We start from the raw sequence: 24509 nt of genomic DNA on the forward strand, positions 1-24509 counted from the left end.
GCCTCTAATCCAGCCAGTATTAACACTGCATTAAATCACTTGGACATGTACACACGCCCATAGAAGCACATATTACACACATTTAAAGGGCTCAGCTGACGTCTGTACTGGAGAATATACAGTCAGGATCTTGAATGCTGCAGAACTATGAACGCTGTCACTTCAATCATGATTACCATAATCCAGATATGAGGTCAAATTGCCTTTACAGTCTGTTATCTTCCCTCAAGGACATTAACTCTGCATGAAACCCCTGCCGAAGCATGGCTTTTATCTCCCCGATCTATGCTAATCTTTGTACAGCCTTAGTGGGGCTGAACAGTTTGTCCTTTAGTTACACTTCTGCATATGCAAAGACGCCATGACACGTGTCCATACAAACAGTTGTAAACTGATTGGCCTAACTTGACCTGAGGATCTTTCTTCTTCCTTCTCAGACCGGATGTAATTAAAAGAGCTTTAAAATATCTGACCACAAACAAGACTCGTACTTAATTAAAAGCCTGAGACACAGACACAAACTCCTGTAGCTGGAAGGATTATGGAAAAGTGCTCAGTTAGAGTTAGACCAATTTAAAAATGCTTAAAACTAGAAGTCTCTGAAGTTGGTGTAGATCCAAGAACTTCAGTACAAAAACAGAGAGTATGCAGCTTCTGAGACATGTTTTGTGTGTTGATCATGATGAATCATTTATGTATGGTGCATTCTTTTTTTAAGAACACTTGGTCTATGTGGTAGTGGCAAAGATCGTTTCCCCCTACGAATATTGTCACAAGTTTCCAGATAGATAGTTTGATAAATGAGGGCCCCTGGAGTAAAATGGCTGCTGGGAGGAGTGAATGAGAGGCTTTTGAAATAAATCTGAGACTTAAAAAAAAGAAGCAGTTGTTACTTGTCGTGTACAAACTTGTCTTAAGATAGCTACTCAATTACATAATCAGAAAGACAGTGAAAACTTTGAAATGTGAAGAATAAACTGGCAGCTTCGAGGAGCGAATGGAGTCTTCTGAAAAAAAAGAAGAATTAAAGAAACAGTTGCATTGAGGAGCCTTTTTAGTTTCTGAATATTAAAGTGAAGTATCAAAGGAGGGAACAGAAGAAACAACGAGGAAAGGGTGAAGGAGGATAGGCCTTCATATCCCACCAACTGGAGCAATAGACCACCAGATGGATTTTACTGATCGTTGCTTTTCTGGCTGCTCAGAGCGCACCAACGATGATTTGGCACCAGATGCAGTCGGGAGGAGAGAGAGATTTTTATGTGGTATTCTGGGACATTGCTAATGCCTTTGGCTCACTGTCACGTAACTTAAGGTGGGAGGCTTTGAGGGTTTTGAACAATCTGGTGAAGACATATGAAATGCCATGGGAGGATAAAGTGAGCTAGGAGTATGTGAGTTTGGATTAAAATGTTTTGCGATAAATCACCAGGTAAATCACATTGATTTTGTTAATCTTACAGCTGTAAAGTTAATCTGTGACTTGATTGTAGGATTTTTATAGTACATGATGATAAGTACTTGGTTGTATATTGATGTCATGGGCCTGTGATAGCCTTGATCAATGCTAAATTGGTCTATAATATTTGATACAAGCACACAATACGTGCACTTTCTGCTGCTTTCTTTCCCTGCTTCTCGATAGGCTGTTGGATCTGGAGGCGTCACCGTGGCTGTGATGTGTTTTTCCACAATATTAAATGAATTGAAAACCAACTAATATTCCACATTTAATAAACCATGAACTGATCTTAAAGGATACCATCTGGTACACCATCAAGGCCCTGAGCCCCAAGCCCACTGGTTCCAACAAAGATGTAAAAAAGAATATAGTGTCACTTAAACTTAACTTAAACAGCTGGGGAGTATAGGTTTTATCAAACTATCATTTTTTAAAAGATGAATCAAGGAAATCAAAGAATCAAGGATATTTCATTATTAAATATAACAAAATGAAAGTTTGTAGTTCCTTCATGCTACACACACAGGAAAAGATCATCAAATTCATATAATCAGAATCACTTTTATTGGCCAGGTACATGTGCACATACAAGGAATTTGACTCAAACACAGACTAACAGCATAAATAAACAGAACAAGTTCAACAAAAAAGACATAGACTTATACGTACAGCTATACATACAAACATTTGTAGACAGTAGACAGTAGTGCAATGGTGCAGAGTGCAAAGGATGCTGAAATAAATATTTTACATGCAGGTATCTTTATGTACATGGGATATGGCAGCGCCTACCGTCGATACATTCAATTTTTTCAATTCAATTTTATTTGTATAGCGCCAATTCATAACAGAAGTTATCTCAGGACACTTTTCAAATACATGTACATACAGTATGCACAGCATAGATAGATGTATTAGAATAGAATTTATGTTTTACGTTTTCGAAAAGAAACTGAATTTTTAGCAATGGAAAATAAGTAATAAATGGTTTCATTGTACAAGGCAGTTAACTGTTGGTCAGAGTGATGGCCTGTGGGTAGAAACAGGCGTACAGTGCCTACCAGAGGCAATTAAATAAAATAAATACATTTATACAGTTAGTTATATACATATATAGAAGTAGCCAAAGGACTGACAACTTCTTGCTGTGTGTTGAAGTACTGTCACTGGTACAAGTGAGCTCTGCTGCCTCTCTAGAGCCGCATTAAGCTAACAGAGATACACGGAAAACACAGGGGAAACCCGGCTTACAAAATAAAAGCGTAGACTTTGTAATTGAAAAAAAAACGCGTTACAAGCACGGAGCTGCGTACTCTAATCTTCAAGTACAGACTCTAATACTATTTTGAGATGATCGCCGTTACTATTATGATCACAAGCATTCGGATGTTAATTTAAAATGGCCTTGTCAGAATACATTTGTTTTATTTTGAAGTGTTTTTGCGCGGAAGTCGTCGTTGTCATTGACGCCAGCGTGGATAGAACAGCCGCCATGGTAACTGCTCTCCTCTGTTATTGTTGTTGTCAAACTCCACCGTGAGGAAACGGGGATCTGTTTAATCACCCGAGATTGAAGACAAAAACAGGAGAATTAAGACACTCCGACGTGAATAATATTATCTTCTTCTGCCAGCTGCTGTTCCGCTTGCTGACGTTACGAGGTGAGACATTTTGCCTAACCGCTGTTTGGCCTATTAGCGATGATCTGGATGCCTTTGACATTGTTTCCTGACAGACTATCGAGCAGATTGTGGTGTTGTTGTTTAGTACATAAAGCTTACAGCTCTTGCTAGTTTATCATAGGAAGCTAAATCCACAGTTAAAAATGTATTTTCTTGTCTTTTGCTTAACCTTGTTATTGACCCTAATGATGCATTCAAGTGAGTCCTAGAAATCTCTGCATTTGAGTGTGAAAGTCGTAAAAAGTACTTAAACTGTACTATTAGTTTGTGTTGTAGAGGGAATAAAGTTGGATATTTAATACCCTACATACATTTCTGAACAGATAATCTTTGTAAATACCTTGTAAATGATAAATACAAATAAAACCTTCAATAATGATTACAAAGAAAGTAAAATAATACATTACTTTGAGCATGATTTTTAAAGATTGACATAGTCTCAACCATTTTTTTTTTCATCAGGAATCACTACATCTTTTAGAAATTGGGTGTCAGGGAAAAAATAGGTTGGCAATATGGATACAATCTTGTATCACAGTCTGTAGTTGAGATTTTGTTACTGGAAAAAGGACCAGATTGTAATTTCTTTGACAAATCCAGTAAATTAGATAATTTAATTTGCAACATGTCCCAAAATGATATAATATAAGGGATATTAAAGAAAGTATATGTATATTATCTATGTCTGGTTGTACAGTCGCTACCAAGATGTGTGTTACATCATCTAACAAGGCTGTTTTTTTATTTGTATGTTTTTTTTTTTATTATTATTATTGGTAGACAAAATGGGGCGGATCTTCTTGGATCACATTGGTGGGACTCGCCTCTTCTCCTGTGCCAACTGTGACACCATTCTGACCAACCGAGCCGAACTCATCTCCACGCGCTTCACTGGAGCCACCGGCCGAGCTTTCCTATTCAACAAGGTACCTGCACATCACTCCCTTCACCTGGACCATCACAATAATGTTGCACTTTGTTAGTTTAATTGATTGGACCTTGGGTAAAATATTTAAAAATACAAGATAAAGGATCACCCAGAGTCAGGTAGTCCTTTCCACTGTAGTTCTTTGTGTTAACACTCAGATAGTCTAGCTAAAGTTGACTTTAAACTAATTATATGTCTTCCACGTGATGAACATTTCCTCATTAATAGATAGAAACATTTACTTGTAAGTATTTCCAAATCCAGGAGGTGGCAGCATTAGACCAACACAAACAAGCAAAATAGTCCTCAATAAAGATTGATATGATTTAAGAACTGACATGAACTTTGGAAATAGTTTTGAACAAAAATTTGGAACAAATAAGTCCTAATTTCAACAATACAACAAGCATTTATTGATGACTGTGGACGTTATTAGAGTTGCTACAATTAGTATGGCTACTTTATCTTCAGCTATTTTAATAGTTGATTAATTGTTTCAAGCAAAATGCTGAACATCTGATGGTTCTAGCTTCTCAAATGTAAGCATCTGAAGCTTTTCACAGTTTTAAATCTTAAGGTAAATTTAATATCTGTAGGTGTTTGAGTTTTTATGCATTTTATTTCACTATTCCTTGACATTTCATAGACTAAACAATTAATCAAGAACCCATTAGGAAAATAATTGTAGCTGCCACCCTGAACATAATTTGCAACTACATCTCGTCCACACATATCAGAATTTGAAATGTTTTCTTAAAAAAGTGTTCAAACGTGCTAAAATGTGCTTGAAAAACCTAAAAACACCTTCTAGAAAACAAGATGGCGGTTACGGTGACAGATATCTGACTGCCGCCCTCTACTCCAGGTCGTGAATCTGCAGCACAGCGAGGTGCAAGACAGGGTCATGCTGACAGGAAGACACATGGTGCGGGACGTCAGCTGCAAGAACTGCAACAGCAAGCTAGGCTGGATGTACGAGTTCGCCACCGAGGAAAGCCAGCGCTACAAGGAGGGCCGCGTCATCCTGGAGAGGGCGCTGGTGAGGGAGAGCGAAGGCTTCGAGCACGTTCCCTCTGACAACTCCTGAGTTCGCTTCTGTTGCCACGCTACAATGCTCAACCTTGTGCTCAAAATACAGCTTTTCCTCCAGCAGCAGTGCATGGACTTGCATGGACAGTGTGCCATTTGTGAGTAGAGCTACACCAAAAATAATATCACAAGCTGGGTCTTTGTGGGAAGTTTTAAACAAGAAGTGATGGACGTGTTTCCCATAACTTTAAACATCTAAGAATATCTTCTATGATGGGTGATAATACCATTGTTTCTCTGCCCATTTAACATCACCCGCAGCTTCAATGTGCGCCCAACAGGTTGTGATGTTCGTACAGTGTTGGTGTGGTGGGATTTTGGCTGCTGTCAGAGGGAGAGGATTCGCTCCTGCTGCCCTTCAGGAAGCTCAGACAGATGTAGAGGTCTGAATACCCATTATAACAGCCCTGGGGTATTCTGACTCTTAACAGGAGATTTAGTCGCTAAGCAGTGTGTTGCACTACATTCCTTTTTCCTGACGAGTGTTTAATGTGACACTACGCCAGAAGTTCAAAGAAGCATCAAGTTACTTGTCTTTAATAATAGTTGTAACAGATTATTCCCTAAAAATAAATAACATTATCAAAGTAAACAGAATCTTAACCCTGAAATGTTCATGTTTATCATCTTGATCACATTCTTGGTGTTATTAATGCTGAAAGAGTTCAGATATCCCCTCTTTATTTCATGTTATCAGAAAGATGATAAAGTTGATCAGAACAGGTTTTTCAGTGATGATCTTGATTCCATGTACTGTTGATTAAAGCCACTTAATTAACAGTTTCACAATTATTCAAATGTTTTAATTGAATTTAACAAACTATTTGAATGAAACTTAGAACATTTGTTTTTTGTTGAAAATAAATACATTCAAACAATACATATGCATTGAATATGTTTTTTCTTATATGTCTGTTTTATATTCAGATTTGAAGATTGTGTACTTCCTAAATTATCACAACATATAATTTCTTTGAATATACTATTTTATTTATTAGTTGATTTTTTCAGTGCATGTTTAAGTAAGCTCACCAGTATTTGTATCATTTGCTTATATATGTTGGAGATTACCTAAGCTACACAAAAATTATGTTTTATGCCTCTGAATACTTGCCATTTTGTACTTGACAATTAAACACAGTTAAACATAAAATTGGTAAAGAAATGACATCCAATAAAATCCTTACAATAGCTAGCCATACACTAACCATAAAAATAAAAGACAATGTTAATAAACATAAATTTATCTCCAAGCTTGCTGTCCACAATACTGGAGAAACTTGTTTTACTCTCAACTTCTGTCTTACTTTAGATAATAATAACATTATGGAGAAATTCCAGTCAGGTTTCAGGGCTCATCACAGCACAGAATCTGCCCTTATCAAAGCCTCAAATGTCCTACTTTTGTCTTTGGACTGTGGTGATTGTGACATTTTAATTCTGTGAGACCAGGGACCAGGTTGGCATCCATGGCACTGTCCTCAAGTGGTTTACCTCCTACTTACATAGATAGATAGATAGATAGATAGATAGATAGATAGATAGATAGATAGATACTTTATTTATCCCGAGGGAAATTCAAGACAGGACCTTCTCTGTAAATATTGGCAGCCACTCCTCCTCTACTGCCCCATCACTTGTGGAGTACCTCAAGGTTCCATTCTAGGGCCGACTTTATTTGCTCTATATGCTCCCATAGGCTCCATATTGCACAAGCACAATGCCACCTTTCACTGTTATACTGATGATAAGCAGATCTACCTGACAAAACTCAGTTTTTCCCATCCTAAAATGCCTCCAGGGTGGGAAAAAATGTTCCTTCATTTGAATGATGACAAAACAGGTAATTGTTTTTGCCCACCCCCCACACACAGGGAATACAGCTCGCCATCTGGGGCTGTTGACTTCAAACCTTCATGCCTATGAAAGGAATCTAGGTGTCAGCATTAACATTTCACAAGCAGATCAACTCTGTGGTGAAAGGTTGCTTTTATTCAGCTGAGGAATAAAGGTCAAATCCATCCTCTCTCTCAGTGATTTGAAGACTGTTGCCACTGCATTAATCTCCTTAAAATTTGATTACTGCAACTCTCTGTACTTGGGTCTCGGCCAGTCGTCTTTGTCTCGTCTGCAGCTTGTGCATAAAAACTGCAAGGACACTTCACACTGGGGCCAGGAAAAGAGACGGCATTGCACCAGTGCTTTCATCCCAGCACTGGCCACCTGTCAAATACAGGATGGATTTTAGGGTTCTTTTATTTGTTTTTAAGGGAGATTGTGCCTTTGCGGTGGCAAATCAAAATCTTTCGAATAGTTTTCTGCCTTCATTAATAAGCAACTCCATCAACAATTTTAAGACAAAACTCAAGATGTACATGTTCTCTGTGGCTTTTATTTGTTCTTAGCAGGTTTTAGTTTTTACATATGTGCACAACTGATTTGGATTTGATTTGACTGTGTACAATCCTCCATTGAACTTTGGAGGAACACCAAGAATGTTGTTGTTGTTTTAATTTTTTAAAGTATTTTCTACATTTATATTTTCACAGTGTTAATGTTAATAATCACTATATTCTATATAAAATATTCTATTTAATAAATGTTGTTTGTTTCTTACACTGACGGATGGAGCAAACTTTTTTTTTAGGAGGAAGAATTGAAGAATAATACATATTGCCGTGTAACGTCATAATAGATATTTAACAAACCGACAGGATATCGAGGTAGAAAACGAACACACCCTTCGTGAAGGGGATTTACATTACGACGCTGAAGTTGGCTTCCAAGTTGGCAGTTAAGGGAAAACTTAAGGGGAGATTTAATTTACGGTTGCTGAGCGACCGAAGCTCTTACCGTTGTAACGCTGTATTCTACTTGTTCCCCCGGAAACATTTAGACAAAAAAGAAGCACTACCGCTATACTTGTTAAATCTGAATTAGATTGCCCCAGAGAGGACAGAGGCTCTTTAAAACATATTTTTTGATTTTTTTTTACAAGTATAATAATAAGTTTTCACTAAATTAGCAAAAAAAAAAAAGAAAAAACAAATCGGTCGCTCAGCAACCCTTAACTGCCGAATCGGAAGCCGAACTTCAGCGTCACACTTTCGCGTTGCGTTCTGGGAAATGCAGGAAGTACGATGTGGATGTCGCCAGGCAGCAGCGGGGAGAATCTACACTAGACTCCTGTCGTGATGTGTTACTGGTCGGACAGCATTCCTTAATCCACACTGGGATACGTCTGCCATGTAACCCGAGCAGGAGAAGCCACTTCTTTAGCCACCCGGACGGACAACCAGAGCAACGATGGCCGGCGGTGAGTACAGAATACAAGCTAGCACCACGGGCTAACGTTAGCTTAGAGGAGCGACAGCGACGTTTGGAGGAAGGGGCTGAGTTAAAGGGACCCGCTGTGGGCTCCAGTTATGTGTCAGTTACGGTGATAACACTTGTTGTGACTGTTGAGTGAAGGTTCAGCATGTAGGCTAATGGCCGTCAGCCAACGTTAAGAGGTATTGTTGTCGGTCTGTCGTCAGAAAATGCGAGTGTGGTCTTCAAGGTGTACTGCCTGACGGTGATGACCCTGGTGGCGGCTGCATACACAGTGGCACTGAGATACACAAGGACCATCTCATCAGGAGAGCTGTACTTCTCCACCACTGCAGTGTGCATCACCGAGGTCATTAAACTCATACTGAGCCTGGGGATGCTGTCAAAGTAAGTGTCTTCTATTGTCTTCTATTGTCTTTTATTGTCTTTTATTGGGGTTACTTTGGTTGTTTTTAAATGTGCTATGTAAATAAACTTGATTTGATGTGACCTCAACTGTGTACAAACCTCTTGTGTTCCTCACACAAACCTTGGAGGGATACCAGGTTACACCTTCAAAGGTATTTTTAGGCATCATACAGTTTTTAATTGGCTCTCCAGGAATCAAATGTTAAAATCTAGTTTATAACTATACTAGATTCGACTAAAGATATACGTATATTTTATATAGTTTAATGAAAGATATCCTTTACAGATCTGTCTTAACTTTGTCTTAAAATTGACCGCTTATGTTAACAATTATAGTGTGATGATGTAGATGAATTCATTTTGTGTTTAAAACTCTTCTTTTAACTAAATAAAACTCACCATGACTGTCTTGGTTAGTCTTTCCACTTTTCCAACAATCACCAACTCCGGTTTGGTTGAAATAAACCCTTAATTCACAGATTTAGATGTGAATATATTCTGACACTGACAGTAAATGCTGTACACAGCTAGTTTGTTGCATTGTTGACTACAGGGGTAAACATTAGGGCTGTTAATTAACATCAACAATTAACCAAAATATTGTTGAAAATCACAATGTTGCCAAGTACAGTATCCCCCCAAAAAGTCAAATATGTGACAAAATCGCACTATAATGAAGTATTGTAGTTCTAAAGAGATGCCCTGGCCTTCAATCTTGTTCTCCAGATTTAAAAAAAAATGTTTGTTTCACACAGAAATGTCAAATTATCATGATTTTAATAGTTGTTGTTGTTTTTGTGAAAATGTAAATTGTGATACAAAAATGATCATTCCCACTAATCGTGAATCATATTGTAATATCTGTCAGAATAATGGCAATATGCCCAAGTATACATGGATGTTTTTACTCTGATCATGGACAAAGGTTTTTAGTCTTCTTCACTTGAAAATCAACGACGTCCATAAGTGGAGTTAATGTCTATTTAAGTGAATCGTCTAAAGCAGGGATACCCAAGCAGAGGTACGTGCAGGGATACTTCTAAAAATAAGGTAAATGGTTGAAACATCGAGCATAATAACGAACGCAAAGTTTATCAAACCAAAACACGGACAGAGCAAGCGCATGATGAAGATATATATTATAATATAATAATATATAAATAATATCCACTCTATAACATCGATGAATGATCCACGATACAATCGGTGAACACATTTGGAACGTGATTGGTTGAGCTGAGGAAAGGGGTATTAGCTTGGAACTACCGATCTCAAGTACCCTTCTTCTTCTTCTTCTTCTTCTTCTTCTTCTTCTCATCAGTTCTGTTTGTGTGTCTCCTCTCTCAGAGAAACAGGAAGTCCCGCCAGACTGAAGAACACCTTGGTGGAGCATGTGTTGTGCAGCCCCAAAGAACTGCTGAAGCTGAGCGTGCCCTCTGTAGTGTACGCAATTCAGAATAACATGGCCTTTCTTGCCTTGAGTAATCTCGATGCAGCAGTTTATCAGGTATGAAATGTGTTTATAGGTTGGTTTAAAGACCATACAATGACTGGGTGTGGATAGTTAGTGAACTTGTTGAGTCTGTTCTGCAACTTCGAACAAACAGTTTTATTATCAATAAAATTACTCACATGACTTTAATGATCAGTCCATTATCAAAATAGTTGCAGATTAACTTTCTGTCCATCGACTGATTCTTGCAGCTCTAGTTAACTGTTATGTAGTTTTTCTTTATTATTTGTAGACTGTTGATTTTATTGTGAAAGAGAGATCAATATCAGATAAAGCACAGTACCTTTGCTAAATCATGTCATGTTGACAGATTAATAAGATTATGTTGATCTAATTTTCTGACGCCTGGAGTGAAATACGTGTCGTTGTTGTATCTGGGATTTGAATACATATTTGACAAAGGGTACATATACAAAAGCCTATTCAAATACAACTCAACAGCAGAGGTTTTTCAATGGAGGTTTGATGTGTTTTCTCCTCTAGGTGGCAACTCACAGCTATTGTTGGTACTGATTAATCTGTTTATTTATTTATCACTTACTTATGTCCAAAAATAGTAAAAAAAAAAATAAAATAAAATAAAAAAAAGTCTTTTAGACAGATCCAAAGGTGACATCTTTTAAATGTACTGATTTGTCCAACAACATTCCCAAAACTCAAGAGAAAAGCAACAAATCCTGAAATTTGAAAAGCTATAATCAGTGAATGTTTGACTCTTTTGCTTAGTTAAACATATATAGTTATATACTAAGTTTCTGTTATTTTTCTTATTGTTTCAGCACTAGTGGACCACTTGATGTTTAGCTGTAGAAGCTGAATCTTGCAGCCGACTTTGGTTTTAGGGTTGAAAGCTAACAATATACACATTTTGGAAACTAAACTTCAATAGAGGAACACTGACCGCTTCCAATATGTGAAGTTCATGGTGAAAAGCAGATAATTGTCCAGTGTCTAATAGTAGTAAACAGTGGTTATTCCCAGTAGTTCCCATAATATCTACGGTATGTGTGAAGCAGGAAAGGAGTGCTGAGTCCACCTTCCCTCTATAAATATGTTTAAAAAGAATCAATAGATATTAGACCTAACTTGTGTTTGTCTGTGTAGGTGACCTATCAGCTGAAGATCCCATGCACAGCCTTGTGTACAGTCTTCATGCTGAACCGCTCTCTCAGCCGGCTGCAGTGGTTCTCTGTCTTCATGCTCTGCGGGGGCGTGACACTCGTCCAGTGGAGGCCCGCAGAGGCCACGAAGGTTCAGGTGGGGGAGGCACAAAGTTAAAATTTAAATGGTGACTCAGTGAGCCACAATCTTTGTCCTTTGCCTCACACTATCATGGATTTGGCTCTTTATTGTCTGACTGCAGGTGGTATTTCACCATCTTGTCTGGTGGCTCATGTCTTTTCTTTTCTTTTTCTTTTTTCAGATTGAGCAAAATCCTTTTGTTGGGTTCATGGCTATCGCTGTCGCTGTCTTGTGCTCCGGATTTGCAGGTGAAATTAACACAGGATTCTTTGGAAAAACCTGGAAGTGGTTTCACCTTTTTATCCATCACTGATTAAGCTACCAGACACAATAAAACAATAAACACTGTGCCAAACCTTTCACCAGCCAGACAAACACACAATGTGAACTTCAACATGATACCAACTGATCTATCTATCGATCTATCGATCTATCTATCTATCTGCCTCTGCTGTCAGATCTGTCGTCTAGTTATAAACATTATTTGCGAAAGTCATCATAAAATATTTGTGAATATTTACTTGCATCTGACAGATTTTGTGTCTACTTTCTGATTAAGGTGTGTACTTTGAGAAGGTGTTAAAGAGCTCAGACACGTCTCTGTGGGTGAGAAACATCCAGATGTACTTGTCCGGCATTGTGGTCACCCTGATCGGTGTTTACATGAACGATGGCGACAAGATCCTGGAGAAAGGTTTCTTCTTCGGTTACACACCCTGGGTGTGCTTTGTAGTCTGTAAGTATGAGTAAACCTGATGATGTTTCTATTTTTAAATTCACTTTTCTTCATAGTATTTAAGCTGACTTTGCTTTTTGCACTTCCAGTCTTGGCCAGTGTCGGTGGTCTGTACACGTCGGTGGTGGTGAAGTACACGGACAACATCATGAAGGGCTTCTCCGCTGCGGCCGCCATTGTTCTCTCAACTGTGGCGTCTGTCCTCTTGTTTGGACTGCAGATAAGTACGTCAGTTTTTATAACCACGTTGTAAATAGATGTTTATGGTTTTTGCTCAGGTGTGGGTGTGTGTTTTGTGCTCGTGGCTCATGACTCGGACGTTTGCACGTTTATAATAAAAGAAACCGGCTGCATAACATTTAGTAGAGTAGTCACGTATCTGAATCTTATTTCTGCCATTATGCTTGAGAGATACCAGAAAAAAAAGTTTCAGAAAACAGTCATTATCTTGTACATTACTATAAAAATCTTAAAGAACTGGACAGGTTTACAGAAAGTTATTGGTAATAGGCAAAACATGGTAATTTTATGTATCTAAATGTATAAAGCACATTCTCATTACAGGTTGACTCGACGTGCTCTAAAGTGCAAACAGCAACAAGTGCTGTGAGATTAAATGAAATACTAGAACATACAGCACTAATGTTTCTGCAATTTGGTACTTATAGAGAAAACGGAAACGGAAATTAATTACAGTTAATTGCTAGTTTAACACTCACTCACTGGGAAACATACAGTTTAACAATATGAATGTTTTTATGGGTTTAAAAGTCCGTCAACAACTGCTTATACACACGTACAAACTTAACTTTGTCTCTATTTCTGATACAATTATTATAACCCTATCAGTTCTTTTCTAAGAAATTTTTAGGAAATTTCAGGACCTGTAAAATCATTTGTTCTCCCACTGATGAATCTGAATGAAGAATATTCAGAAACAGATTGTTTTCTTCTACAAATGTCTTTATTTTTTAAATATGAAAGTGTCTCATTTTGCTCTTCTGTCCCTCTTGTGCAGCAATCTCGTTTGCCTCTGGAGCCCTCCTGGTGTGCGTTTCCATCTACCTATACGGACTTCCAAAGCTGGACACATCCAAACTGAGCCGGGAAGACACAGACAACGAATCCAAACAGAAACTGATCACTGTGTGAATCACGGACCTGCAGCAGAGGAATCTCCCTCGCTGGTGGACCAGGTCTGTGTAGGGGTCTAACTTTTTCTAAGGCCCTAAAAGAGCTCCTGCACTAGGAGGGGGATTAGGGAGCCACATGAACAATCAGTTGAGTTGACTCCGTGTTCGGGTTCATCACAAACAGCTTTTGTTCCCCTTTAATGTTTAATCCAGCCCTCTTCCACCCACATGGGACTGGTGACAGGACTATGAATTTACAGATTATTTGTAAAAAAAAACAAAAAAAACATCTCAATGTTTTTGACGCCAGATTTGAGCAGTTTTTCATTTAATATGAACACTTTTTTTTTTTAAACGGCTCTTACAGGTTGCTGCTCTTAAAGTTTGTAGATAATCTGAAGCAATCAGTGAAGTCTTTCATCTTCAGCAATGCTGGAGCGATAAGTAGTAACAGGACTTTACTTTTATTTTGATGCCTCCATAAACGGCATATAAATGTCACAACTCCTCATCGTGGAGATTTTCTTTTCAGTCTGTTTTACACTGTGCAGTGTTAGTGTCTTATGTCCGTACCACATAGCTCTGATTTTGGAAAACATACTTGAAAGAAGGATGACAACCGATTGCATGTAGAATCTCATGTTTATAATTTAATCTCTCCAGTGTCTTGTAATCTTTTGTATCACATCTGTCACCTTCTGTTTTGAAGCTTTTATTAAAACTGAATGGAAGTGATAAAAGCGAGTTACTACTCACCAACGTACCTTTCAATTAATTCATTGTCTATACAAAAATATGTCCCTCTTCTTGTTCCTACAGTTGGATGTTTGAGCAGCAGGAAAACATTAGAAATAAACTAAATTTGTATATTAATAGATTCTGAGCAGTGAGCTCGAGACAAAAGCAGAAGTTTCTTCTACATTGATCGTCAGCTGGTGAGGGTGCTGATTTTCTGCCTTGGACTTACAGCTTTAGTCTTTTACAACAATATCATGTACAGGTGCCTGTTTATTATGTACCTGTACAGCATTATACTGACAGGTGATTCTCTTAATTTGACCACATTTATATGAATTAAGGGTAAGCTAAAAAGCAAACACTTTTTAAAAATTTTATCCATGAGCTTAAACGCATCAACATTTAGTCAGTTACTCCATTAATCACTTTACAGTCTATTGCTCATAAAAAGGCCTTCAGGTGAAACTCAGCTGAACCAGTTCTACCAGTCTAACCTCGATATAATGTGCGTGCATGCATGGCATCATTGCCAGGTTACACAGTCAGGCCTCAGATAATTTAGGTTATCAGCTGATATTGTTTTGATTCACACTGACTGAAATCTGTGTAAAATACCTGAGACAACAGTGGGAACAGCAAATGCTTCTGTTAGTGAAACATTTCAATTATTCAATTAATGATTTTATTTTGAAATTATAAGGCCTTTTATTTACAGTACAGATTGTAGCAGCGTCAGTGTCGTTTCTACAGCAGATTAAGTAATACCAAACTAAGTTTCACATTTTCTCAACCGGTGTGACGCCCAGGATTCTCATCCCGTTGGCCAGGACCGAACAGGCTCCGCTGAAGAGTCGTAACCTTGCCTGTTGACATTTAAAAAAGAGAACACTTGATTTTTTTATATATATTTTACATTTTTCGCATTTAACAGCATTTTAATTTGTTGTAAATCACTGATGTTGGATGCACCTACAAACTAGAATAAAGTATTTGTGTTCAGATCTCTTCCTCTGCTTTACTCTGATTCAGACGTTTGACTGAATGATTCATCGTTTTATATTGGAAGAGTGCTATTTTCAGTGTTCTTATAGAAGTGCGTGTGTTCTCATACTTGGTAAGCAGCTACTGTGTATTACTATATATTTAAAGCAAGACGATGTCAGTCAGAAATAATCAGTTTCTTACAAATGAAAGTTGAATTCAGAAGCAATAAACGATTATTTTTCACTTTACCAGTAATGGAGGCTAATGATAATAATTAGCTAACATTACTGCGTCAACCTGCTGTTACTACAACTACTGCTCAGAACAAAATATCATATTATACCGTATGTTACTCTAAGTATGTCATAGTGCAATACAGACCTGTTTAATATACTACAGAGGCTGATAGGGGTTTATTTATGGTACTTGTTTAAAAGAGAAACCACAGATACTTAGGCAAGTGTCTTTTTTTCTTTCTACCTGTGCAACATCCTGGGAGCTTCCTTTTACCGGCAGCTCTCTGTGTGCTGAGGCGATCAGGTGGCTGGAAAGAAATTATAGTTGCATGGGAATAATTGAACCTGGTAAACATTAAACAGAAAAAGTTCCCAACCCCACAGGACTAACATCCTGGTCCTTACCATAGCTTCAATAAAAAGTTGACAAGGTGTTTGGGTTGCAGATCCTGGGCCGACTGATGCAACACCTCATCATAACTACAAAGAGCAGATTGAGTGATGCTTTAAATGTTAAGCAAATAATGAACACACTGTCACACTGACTGTGACAGCCTTTCTCTGTCTCACATTTAATAAGATGCTGAGGAATAAAAGGATTATCATTTAAAAAGCAGTCTGCTTACCGAAGGAGGTGCTGAAGGATATTTATACTTGTCTGCTCAAGTAGAAGGGATGGGTCGAATAAAGCTGCCTCTACACCTTCATTCTTCCGTATTAAACTGCAACAAGGACACAACAGTAAAGGTTTGAATGAGCAGCTTCTTCTTGCCAGAGAGGATTTGTATCCAGTACCACAAATGTATGGATGTTTGTTTAAAGATGAATCACCTGTTTATTGCTTTTTTAAATCCTCAACATTAAACAGGAGGAATGATTACAGCAAGGAAAAGGACCAGTGTGTAGGATTTAGTGGCAACTAGCAGTGAAGTTACAGATTGCAACTAACTGAACTCTTATTTGTCGACCTGGGAATAAGTAGAAGAAACTACGGTGGCTGTGAAACTTGCATAAAGTTCTTGTGTGTTATCTGTAGATAACAATTGCTCATTCTAACATAAAACGCAACAACTCAGGTGATTACACACTAATGAAAACATTTATATTAATATTATATTCCATTACTGGCAACAGAGCCTCCTAAATGTTACACACTGGACCTTTAAGTACATTTTGATGATAATACTCAAGTACATTTACTCCAAGTACAATTTGTAACGCAGAGTTGAATGTAATGTGTCGGCTGAATAACACATAAAACAAACTATTACATATAATTTTAATCTTATTAAAGGAACATTATCCCTAATAAAACTCAAATAAAATTAACCAACAAAAAAACTATGAACGAAGCAAAAACACCCGTTTAAAATCATCAACTGAAAACCTTGTGAATTCTTACTGTTGTTGCTGTAAAACAACACAATTTAAGATTCTTGAATTAAGAGTTATTTTCAGCAGCTGATGAATACAGACCTGCAGAGGCGAGCGTGTGTGTACTGAAGGAAGACACCTGTGTCTCCCTGAGCCTGCAGCATCCTGTCCCAGTCAAACGTATAGTCGGACTGCAGCGGACCTTTAAAGTCCTGGAACAAAATCAGGATGAATGGAAAACAGAATCAAGAGTCTGTCTCATCAAATTGTGCAGACAAATTAAGAAATGTTTTGGTACAGGTAGTTGAATATTTGATAGCAGAGCCTAGAGGTAAAGTTTCCACCTCACCTGAACTATTAGTGCACTGATTCCCACTTTCTCCGCTGTGTCCTTTGGGTCGTCCATTTCCTTTGTTGCTGTGGAGAGAGCGAGAGCGGCTGTCACTTCTCCTCCTTAAATACAGGTTCATTTATCCCACACTGGGCAGTTTTCTTAGTACCATCATGCATATTTGTCATTATAAAAGAGATTGAGATGGTGATATTGGTTTGTTACCTATCGATATTTATACCTACATTCTGGCCTTATTACTAAAATGATCCCGATATAACAGAAAATTATTTAAATTACGCCGGTGGTAAGACATCTCGGAGTGTTTGTCAGAAACTAAAGACAGACGGTTCGCCCCAATTCCACACTATATACTATCTGAAAGTAGCATTACTATACTAATATTATACTATACTATACCTAAAGGAAGGAATTTGCATTTAGAATAATAATAAACAGCTCAATTTCATTTGTGCATTGCATTGTGGGAGAAGAGTGTCCATCAACAGCACACTCAATATCAAGTTTTTCTTAGTACGTCTAATGATTGTTCTGGGTCTAATCTATTTTTGTCACAATTTAACCTATTTGTGCAAAAAAGTAATAAAATAGCTGTTGAATCTTTTCATGTCATGGTATTATTTTTTGCACCAAATGATGGCGAGTAGTATGAAGTAGTATTGATAAGTATCTGTATCGATAAGCAGTATCAGCATAGATATCAGTGTCAGTACAATACCATCCATCTGAATGCACAACATATTCAATAGCTGCTTCAAATATACAGTATTAAGTTTGGATTTGTGACATAAAACAAATCTCCCACTACTACTTCTACTAGAAATTCTGCACTGGATGAACAGCGCCACCATCCCGTTGTGGGATGCAATCAGAAAGTCCCACCTGATGCTTTAAAGCAGCAAAATACACAGCAAATAAAACTGACTGTGGCACACACTGTGACCAAAGGACACTCTGTAAAATGCAGTGTGGAGACCGTAAAGGAACAATGACCGTTTCATTCCTGTAAGATAATTATACAAATAAACTTTTTAGAGTCATGTGTGTTCTGTGTTGCCTACAGTGCATCAGGTTTTACTTTTTGCCTGGTTCATGTTGTGTAGCATCCTGTCCCGGGCTTCGTCCAGCACGTCCTCCAGAAACACCACCTCACCACTCCGGGTCTTCATGCCCCGCACCAGGCCGAACGGCACGTGTCGACACCTGCAACAAGTCGTAGTTTATATCCTTAACTTCAGTGAAAGCAATACCGCACTGTAAAAGTCCTGGAGCAAAAACGGACTTAATGTATCAAAAGTAATGGTACTCATGCAGCCCTTTTCAGTGTCAGCCTATTATTAGTTTATTGTCACTAAAACATTAACATGTAATTAATAATTTACATTTTGAAATTGGGGGAGTTAGAATTAGTTAGAATTAGTTTATAGACTGTTGAGTTTTGATATACACCAATTTATCATATTGTGAAGAAAATGTTTAACTTTGCAGTAAATAGTAACTATAGCCGTCAGATATAAGTAATGGAGTTAAAAAAAAATCAGTTTCCTCTCAAATTTAGTGCAGTGGAGGTTTAAAGTAGCATAAAAAGTATACAAACCATATATAAAAAGCACCTCAAAATTGTATTGAAATAAATGAATAAATGTACTTGTACTTGTCTATGTTATGTGTGTGCGGTTCTGGTATTTTTCCTGCTACCTGTCAGCCCAAGAATGTCCCATAGCGAGCAGGATCTGGAACAACTGGTGGAAGTGATTCGCTTGACTTTTATCTGTCTTGAAAAGAAAAAGAAACACAGACGCAGCAAACTGATAAATATGCATTAATGGTGTGTGAAAGGAAACAAGCTATGAATTCAAGAGTAAAGTAGATCATGACATGATCAATGTTTAGTTCCCAACATTCAAATCAGCAACTTTCCCACAAACAAATATCCACACATCCATGTAAGGTTTTGCATGTTGGATGTTTGGCACATTTGTTTCTGCTGTGAAGTTTATAAATAAATGTGTTACATTAAATGTAATAATCGTGAAAAATGAAACAATGTGGATGAGTTTCCCTAGAAACAGGTGCTTGTCTCCTGCGCTTTAACAGTGTTTAATTTTCAGTTGGGTGCAGACAATGTGTTTAACAGATTCAGGAAGAAATGCTGATTAATCACCTGATGTGTTTCTGCATGAAGCCTTTATCGCAACATAATGGACGATAAATCAATATAATCCCAACATTATTTAAATATGCGAGTGGGGCTGCAACTAACAATTATTGTCATCAACTATTAATTTGTCTCATCTATAAAATGACCAGAAAATGGGGGAAAAGGCCCAACACTTCTTTATATGTCTTGATTTTTCCGACCATAAGTCCAAAGATATTCAGTTTACTGTCGCGTGAGGCAAAGAAAATAAGCAAACCCGCACAATTTAAAGCCTGGAGCTTGGGAATGTTTGTGTTTATTGACAAAGCAACTCTTATATACGTTTGGACTATAATGTTGATAATGTCACAAAGATAATTGAAGCGCCATGATTTTGTATTCCAGTATGTAGTCATCACTTATGTCTTTTAGTCATGTAGGCCACGTTGCAGAGAAATGTGTCTGTGAAGTTACCTCAACTGCTCCATCATGTGTCTAAAGAGCAGCAATGTAACAATTTAAAAGTAAATGTAGAGAGACTGAGTGCTCCAGTTTCCTTACCACATAAATCATCTCATCAAAACAGTATTTTTCTGTTCGGTCGATGGCTGCAGCGAGATCTCTGAAACACAGAAAATGGAAAATAAGCTGTTTTTGCCCCGTCTACATATCAAAAGTCATGACTTATTAATTATTCATCTGATAACTCAGTTCCAGTGTTCTCTCCACGCCAGAACAGCACGGTTGTAAAATTCAGCTTTTTAATTACCTCCACCGAGGAGGTTCGTCAGTCAGCGGGATACAGAGAAACTAACAGGTCCGATTTTCATGAAACTTGGTGGAAGAGTGCAGAGTGGTCCATAAGGGATGTAGCGATATATATATATACCGTTCACAATACGATTGTTTAACAAAATTAGAGAAAATATTCCTTTATTTCTCAGACAAAAACCTGCAAAATATATTTTCTTTTACAATCCTTTATTTCTGAGGTCGAATAAAACTGAGCAAAACAATGCAGATTTCCTCGTCTCTGTAAAAGTGAAACTAAAATCTCTCTGCCTCCCATACAAAACAACCTCTATAACACGTGCTATAATTCTATAAATGTTATTTTTTTATGTAATACTAATGCCAAATAAAATTTGAAATATTTATTAAGAAAATAATTTAAGAATTCACTAAAATAACTACAAAGTAAATGAAAAACTGATTCATAACTTTTTGTATTGTTGTATATTGCATATTGTATAGCTGTCACAAAAACCCACAGCACACCGTTTGGCATATGAGAATCGACTATTAGCCGAGGTCTGCGAGTTGCCCTTCAGGTTGTTTTTGTATTTTAGTTTCTGTTTGTACCGACCTGGTGATGTAGAGAGTTGTGCCGTCACTGCGGAGCACTGTACAAACACTGCTCATGTCTCCAGTGGAGGAGAGATCCACTACACCTGTTCCTTTCCTGTAAATACAACAACAGTGAAACCAAGTCCATGTGAGCTCAGGGTCGGTTTAACTCATTAAACAATACATCAATATTACTGCAATGAAAGAGCATACACTCAATTATTTATATAGTAAATGACAAATTATACAAGATATCATCACAAGATAATAAAGATAACTCGTGTCCTAATATATACTACAACTAATAAGTAATTAAGTAGTATTCTAAGTAGTGAGAACGTAGGTGGGAAAACTTCAGGAGAAATGTTCTTCATATTCTTTATAACTGCTCAGAAACTGGGTATTTTGAGGCTGATACCAATATTGATAATTTGAACATTTTTTAAAGTATATCAGACCGATACATGAGTGATAAGAATCTCTAAAATTAGTTTTTTTAAAGAACTGAGATTAAGGTATGGACAGAGCAGGACATTTCTAAACTACCTCTGTGTGCAACACATACAGCAATAAGGAACTGAGATGAGCTTAAATCAGCTAATATACAAGAAAAATCTCTTTTCAAAATAAATAAACACGTAGATGTTCTCCCAATTCTTTCAACACCATAAATGTAAAATCACACACATACAAACTCAATGACATGTCAACTAAATACACCAACTGGGACCTACTGTCCTCCCAACACATGTTTACTTGTCCTGTCTCTTCATCCCTGTTACTGATTAAACACACATACTGTCACATACTCAGAGGTTTTCAGCAGGCCTCGGCTCTGCAGCTGCTGCACCACCTCCTGGGCTTGATCTTGGTGAAAGGACTCCCCAGAGTAAATGTCAAAGTGGACCCCTAGCCGCTGGAAAGACGTCAGATTTTACAATCATGTATTAAAACAGCTGATTTTATTTATTGTCCCCGTCACAGGTTTATCTTTCAGAGATGGTGTCGGTTGTCTGTCTGTACCTTGTAAATGTGTTGATACTCGTCCACTGTGATCTCTCTGAACTGTTGCCATAACGACACAGCCTCACTCTCATGCTGCTCCAGCTGTCTAAAGAAGTTTCTGGCCGCCTGCTTTAAATCCTCATTGTGCTCTGCTTCCTTGTTCACTTGAACATAAACCTGCAAATAGACAGAAACATGCAAATAGTGCCGAACCACCATGGTAATGAAGAAAAGGCCTTTTTAACTGAATTCAGACCATGTTACACACACAAAATGTATCCATTTGCCAAACTGTTTTCAATAAATAAAACATACTAACAGCTCTCTGTGATTAGAGTCACTGTGTGGCTATCTGTTTTTATTCAAACATGCAAATTTACCTCAAATAAATGCTGTAAGGGATTCTGTTTCAGTTTCTCCTGACATCCAAATTGGCCAAACCCAGCTCCGAGCAAGCCTGAAAACCAAGAGAGAAAACTGTAACACTCACTCAAAGAGCAGCATTTGGGACTTTTACGAGAGCAGAGCACATCTGTTGAATATTTTGCACATTATTTACTCACCAAACTGCATGCCCCAGTCTCCAAGGTAGTTCATCCGAATAACACTGTTTCCGAGTGACTGCTTTAGGTTAGCGATGAAGTTACCTGGAGATGGAGATCAGATACCGATTTTGATATTTAAGAGTTAAAAACACAAGGAACTTTTCCTTTTTTTCTGACGACCCCTGTGGACAACAGCGATAGTGTCGACTGATATATTGAACTTGCTCTAGTTTACAGTGCAGCTCACATGCATTGCATATTAAGCAAAATAAATTGGCCTTAGTTACTGAATAAATTAACTCAAAAGCCTAAACTCACCTATAATTGTAGATCGCAAGTGTCCAGCATGGAATTTTTTGGCAATATTTGGAGAGCTACAGCATAAAAAAAATACATCAATTCAGTCGGATGAGTAATAAGTGATAACCCAGTCAGAGTTATAAGTGTTAAAGAAGATATACAAATTCTTGTCAAACATACCTGTACTCAACTAATGTTGTTCCCTTCTTAAGAGTGTTGAAAAGTTCACTATTTAACCCAAATTTCTCATCCTCCTCCTTTCCAAATGGCTCCAACATTTTCTAAAACAGAGGTAGCAGATTAGAATCACAGTAGAAGCAGTAAAAAGCGTAAATTTAACCACAGTGGGAAAGAAAACGGACAAACCTGGACAAGAAGTTTGCGATTAATTTTAAAGTTGATCACTCCAGATCCAGCAGATATGTCTTCCACCACACTGTCCTGCTTCAACTGGAAAAAAAAAACAGGGTTCAGGATTATGTTAAGAATAGACTCATAGCATTATAGCATGTCTAAGATTGATGGGGGAGTATTCAGAGTAAGAAAACCTTAATTCTAGTAAATTCTAGTGCATTGCAGAAGCCAGTGCAGTAATTTGAGGACAGATGTACAGCGATATGTTCTCTTTCCATAGTCCCTGTCCCTTTCTGACTGAACTGCAATTACCCAGCAATCTTCTGAGGAAAACCAGAAGGAGGAACATTATAAAAGTCTATTTTATAAGTTACAAAAGCATCTACAAGGCTCTGTTTTGGTTGGTATCCTCTTATGATATTTAAGTGATCTTGAGACACTGTCGATATGTTTGTGGAAACATGAGGTTGGCATTGAAAATGATACCGAGATTTGTAAAATTCAATGAACAAGGAATAAAGATGGTTAGGGCGGCTAGATTGGCGGTTCGATCCTTCAGCTCCTCCGGCCTAGAAACTAAACCGTGAACCCCAAATTGCTGGCAATGTATGCACATGTTAAAAAATGCCAATGCTTGGGACAAGAGCAACAAAATGAATGTATGATGAGCCTTAACTTGTTTCTTTGCCTTTTAACCCCAAAAAAACATCACTTATTTCAGTTAAAAATCCCTCAACCACTGATGTGTGCCCTCAACATGTCGTATCATGACAATGCAGTCCATTTGTGAGATTACAACAGCATGGTGACCAAACAAACAACATGTCAACACATTAGATTTGCTGCAGCCTTCCTCTGAGATGAATCTCACCTGACTGGCCAAGTCTTCTGTCTGCTGCTGAATGTCAGCACTGGATGGTAAAATCCCACTGCTTCGTAAGGAGCTGATTGACAGCTTGAAGTCAGGAGTCTGCCTGAGGAGTACAAAGTTCAGGGAGCTTTAACAAAGCGGTGAGAGGACAGACACATTCTATAGAGAGCATCTGGCTCACACAGGGGACAAACAGGATGCATGTTAAACACAAAATACACTTAACTGTTTCTTAAAAAGGGGCACTGCTGACAGAGCTGGTATGAAGGCGTCCTCAGAGTGCTGCAGCGTCCTACCCAGCTACACACAGAGAGACAGGTTTCAATGAACACCATTATGAGCACAGGACAACCGTGAGACTCTTGTTTTCACTTGCACCAGGGTCAAAGCGTGCTGCTAAGTTTAGCATTAGCATACGGTAACATCTTTCAACACTTGCAGCTTCGTTACCTTTTCTGCTATTATCCTTCTAAAGAAACAAGCCATGTTTCCTAAACGTGCCAACACAATATAACGATAAAACTGTCACAACATGAGCCACAATCCAATGCTGTATGAACTGTTCACATTGACATAGACACTGTACTTCTTCCTTAGCTCTCAGCTCGTCCAATCACAGGCTTCGCTCGCTAACTACGTCAACCACTAGGAGAGGTTCGTTCGATTATGTTATACGTTGCTCCCGACGGTGAGTACCGCATATCCGGTCCCTTAAACACCGGAAAAACATAAATAAGTCC

General features: G+C 37.9%; 3 protein-coding genes across 4 annotated transcripts; 2 read left to right on the forward strand and 1 right to left on the reverse strand.

The window, feature by feature from the left end:
- The first annotated feature begins 2926 nt into the window (after positions 1-2926).
- On the forward strand, positions 2927-6041 carry LOC127368629 (protein yippee-like 5). Its single transcript, XM_051409620.1, has 3 exons — positions 2927-3123; positions 3925-4070; positions 4938-6041. Exons 2-3 carry the CDS (start codon positions 3930-3932, stop codon positions 5157-5159), a joined length of 363 nt encoding a protein of 120 aa, XP_051265580.1. The 5' UTR covers positions 2927-3123; positions 3925-3929; the 3' UTR covers positions 5160-6041.
- Positions 6042-8263: 2222 nt separating this feature from the next.
- slc35a1 (solute carrier family 35 member A1) lies at positions 8264-14267 on the forward strand. The gene is made up of 8 exons (XM_051408848.1): positions 8264-8477; positions 8698-8878; positions 10247-10406; positions 11517-11669; positions 11836-11902; positions 12214-12390; positions 12480-12614; positions 13409-14267. Exons 1-8 carry the CDS (start codon positions 8468-8470, stop codon positions 13540-13542), a joined length of 1017 nt encoding a protein of 338 aa, XP_051264808.1. The 5' UTR covers positions 8264-8467; the 3' UTR covers positions 13543-14267.
- A 659-nt stretch (positions 14268-14926) lies between these two features.
- On the reverse strand, positions 14927-24395 carry rars2 (arginyl-tRNA synthetase 2, mitochondrial). 2 transcript variants are annotated; one of them, XM_051408846.1, is made up of 20 exons: positions 24220-24395; positions 23996-24069; positions 23770-23872; positions 22911-22994; positions 22725-22825; positions 22563-22618; positions 22263-22346; positions 22080-22156; positions 21718-21876; positions 21504-21610; positions 20714-20809; positions 19909-19969; positions 18906-18982; positions 18286-18410; positions 17205-17272; positions 16958-17067; positions 16108-16203; positions 15887-15961; positions 15726-15789; positions 14927-15124 (listed from the first exon to the last, which is right to left on the reverse strand). In XM_051408846.1, exons 1-20 carry the CDS (start codon positions 24253-24255, stop codon positions 15038-15040), a joined length of 1740 nt encoding a protein of 579 aa, XP_051264806.1. In that variant the 5' UTR covers positions 24256-24395; the 3' UTR covers positions 14927-15037. The 2 variants fall into 2 exon arrangements, with proteins under 2 accessions (XP_051264806.1, XP_051264807.1); XM_051408847.1 differs by lacking the exon at positions 24220-24395 and having other exon boundaries at positions 23770-23868; positions 23996-24062.
- Positions 24396-24509: the final 114 nt, after the last annotated feature.

This window comes from Dicentrarchus labrax, unplaced genomic scaffold (genome assembly GCF_905237075.1).
Source record: "Dicentrarchus labrax unplaced genomic scaffold, dlabrax2021, whole genome shotgun sequence".
In the NCBI taxonomy this organism is placed as follows: domain Eukaryota; kingdom Metazoa; phylum Chordata; class Actinopteri; family Moronidae; genus Dicentrarchus; species Dicentrarchus labrax.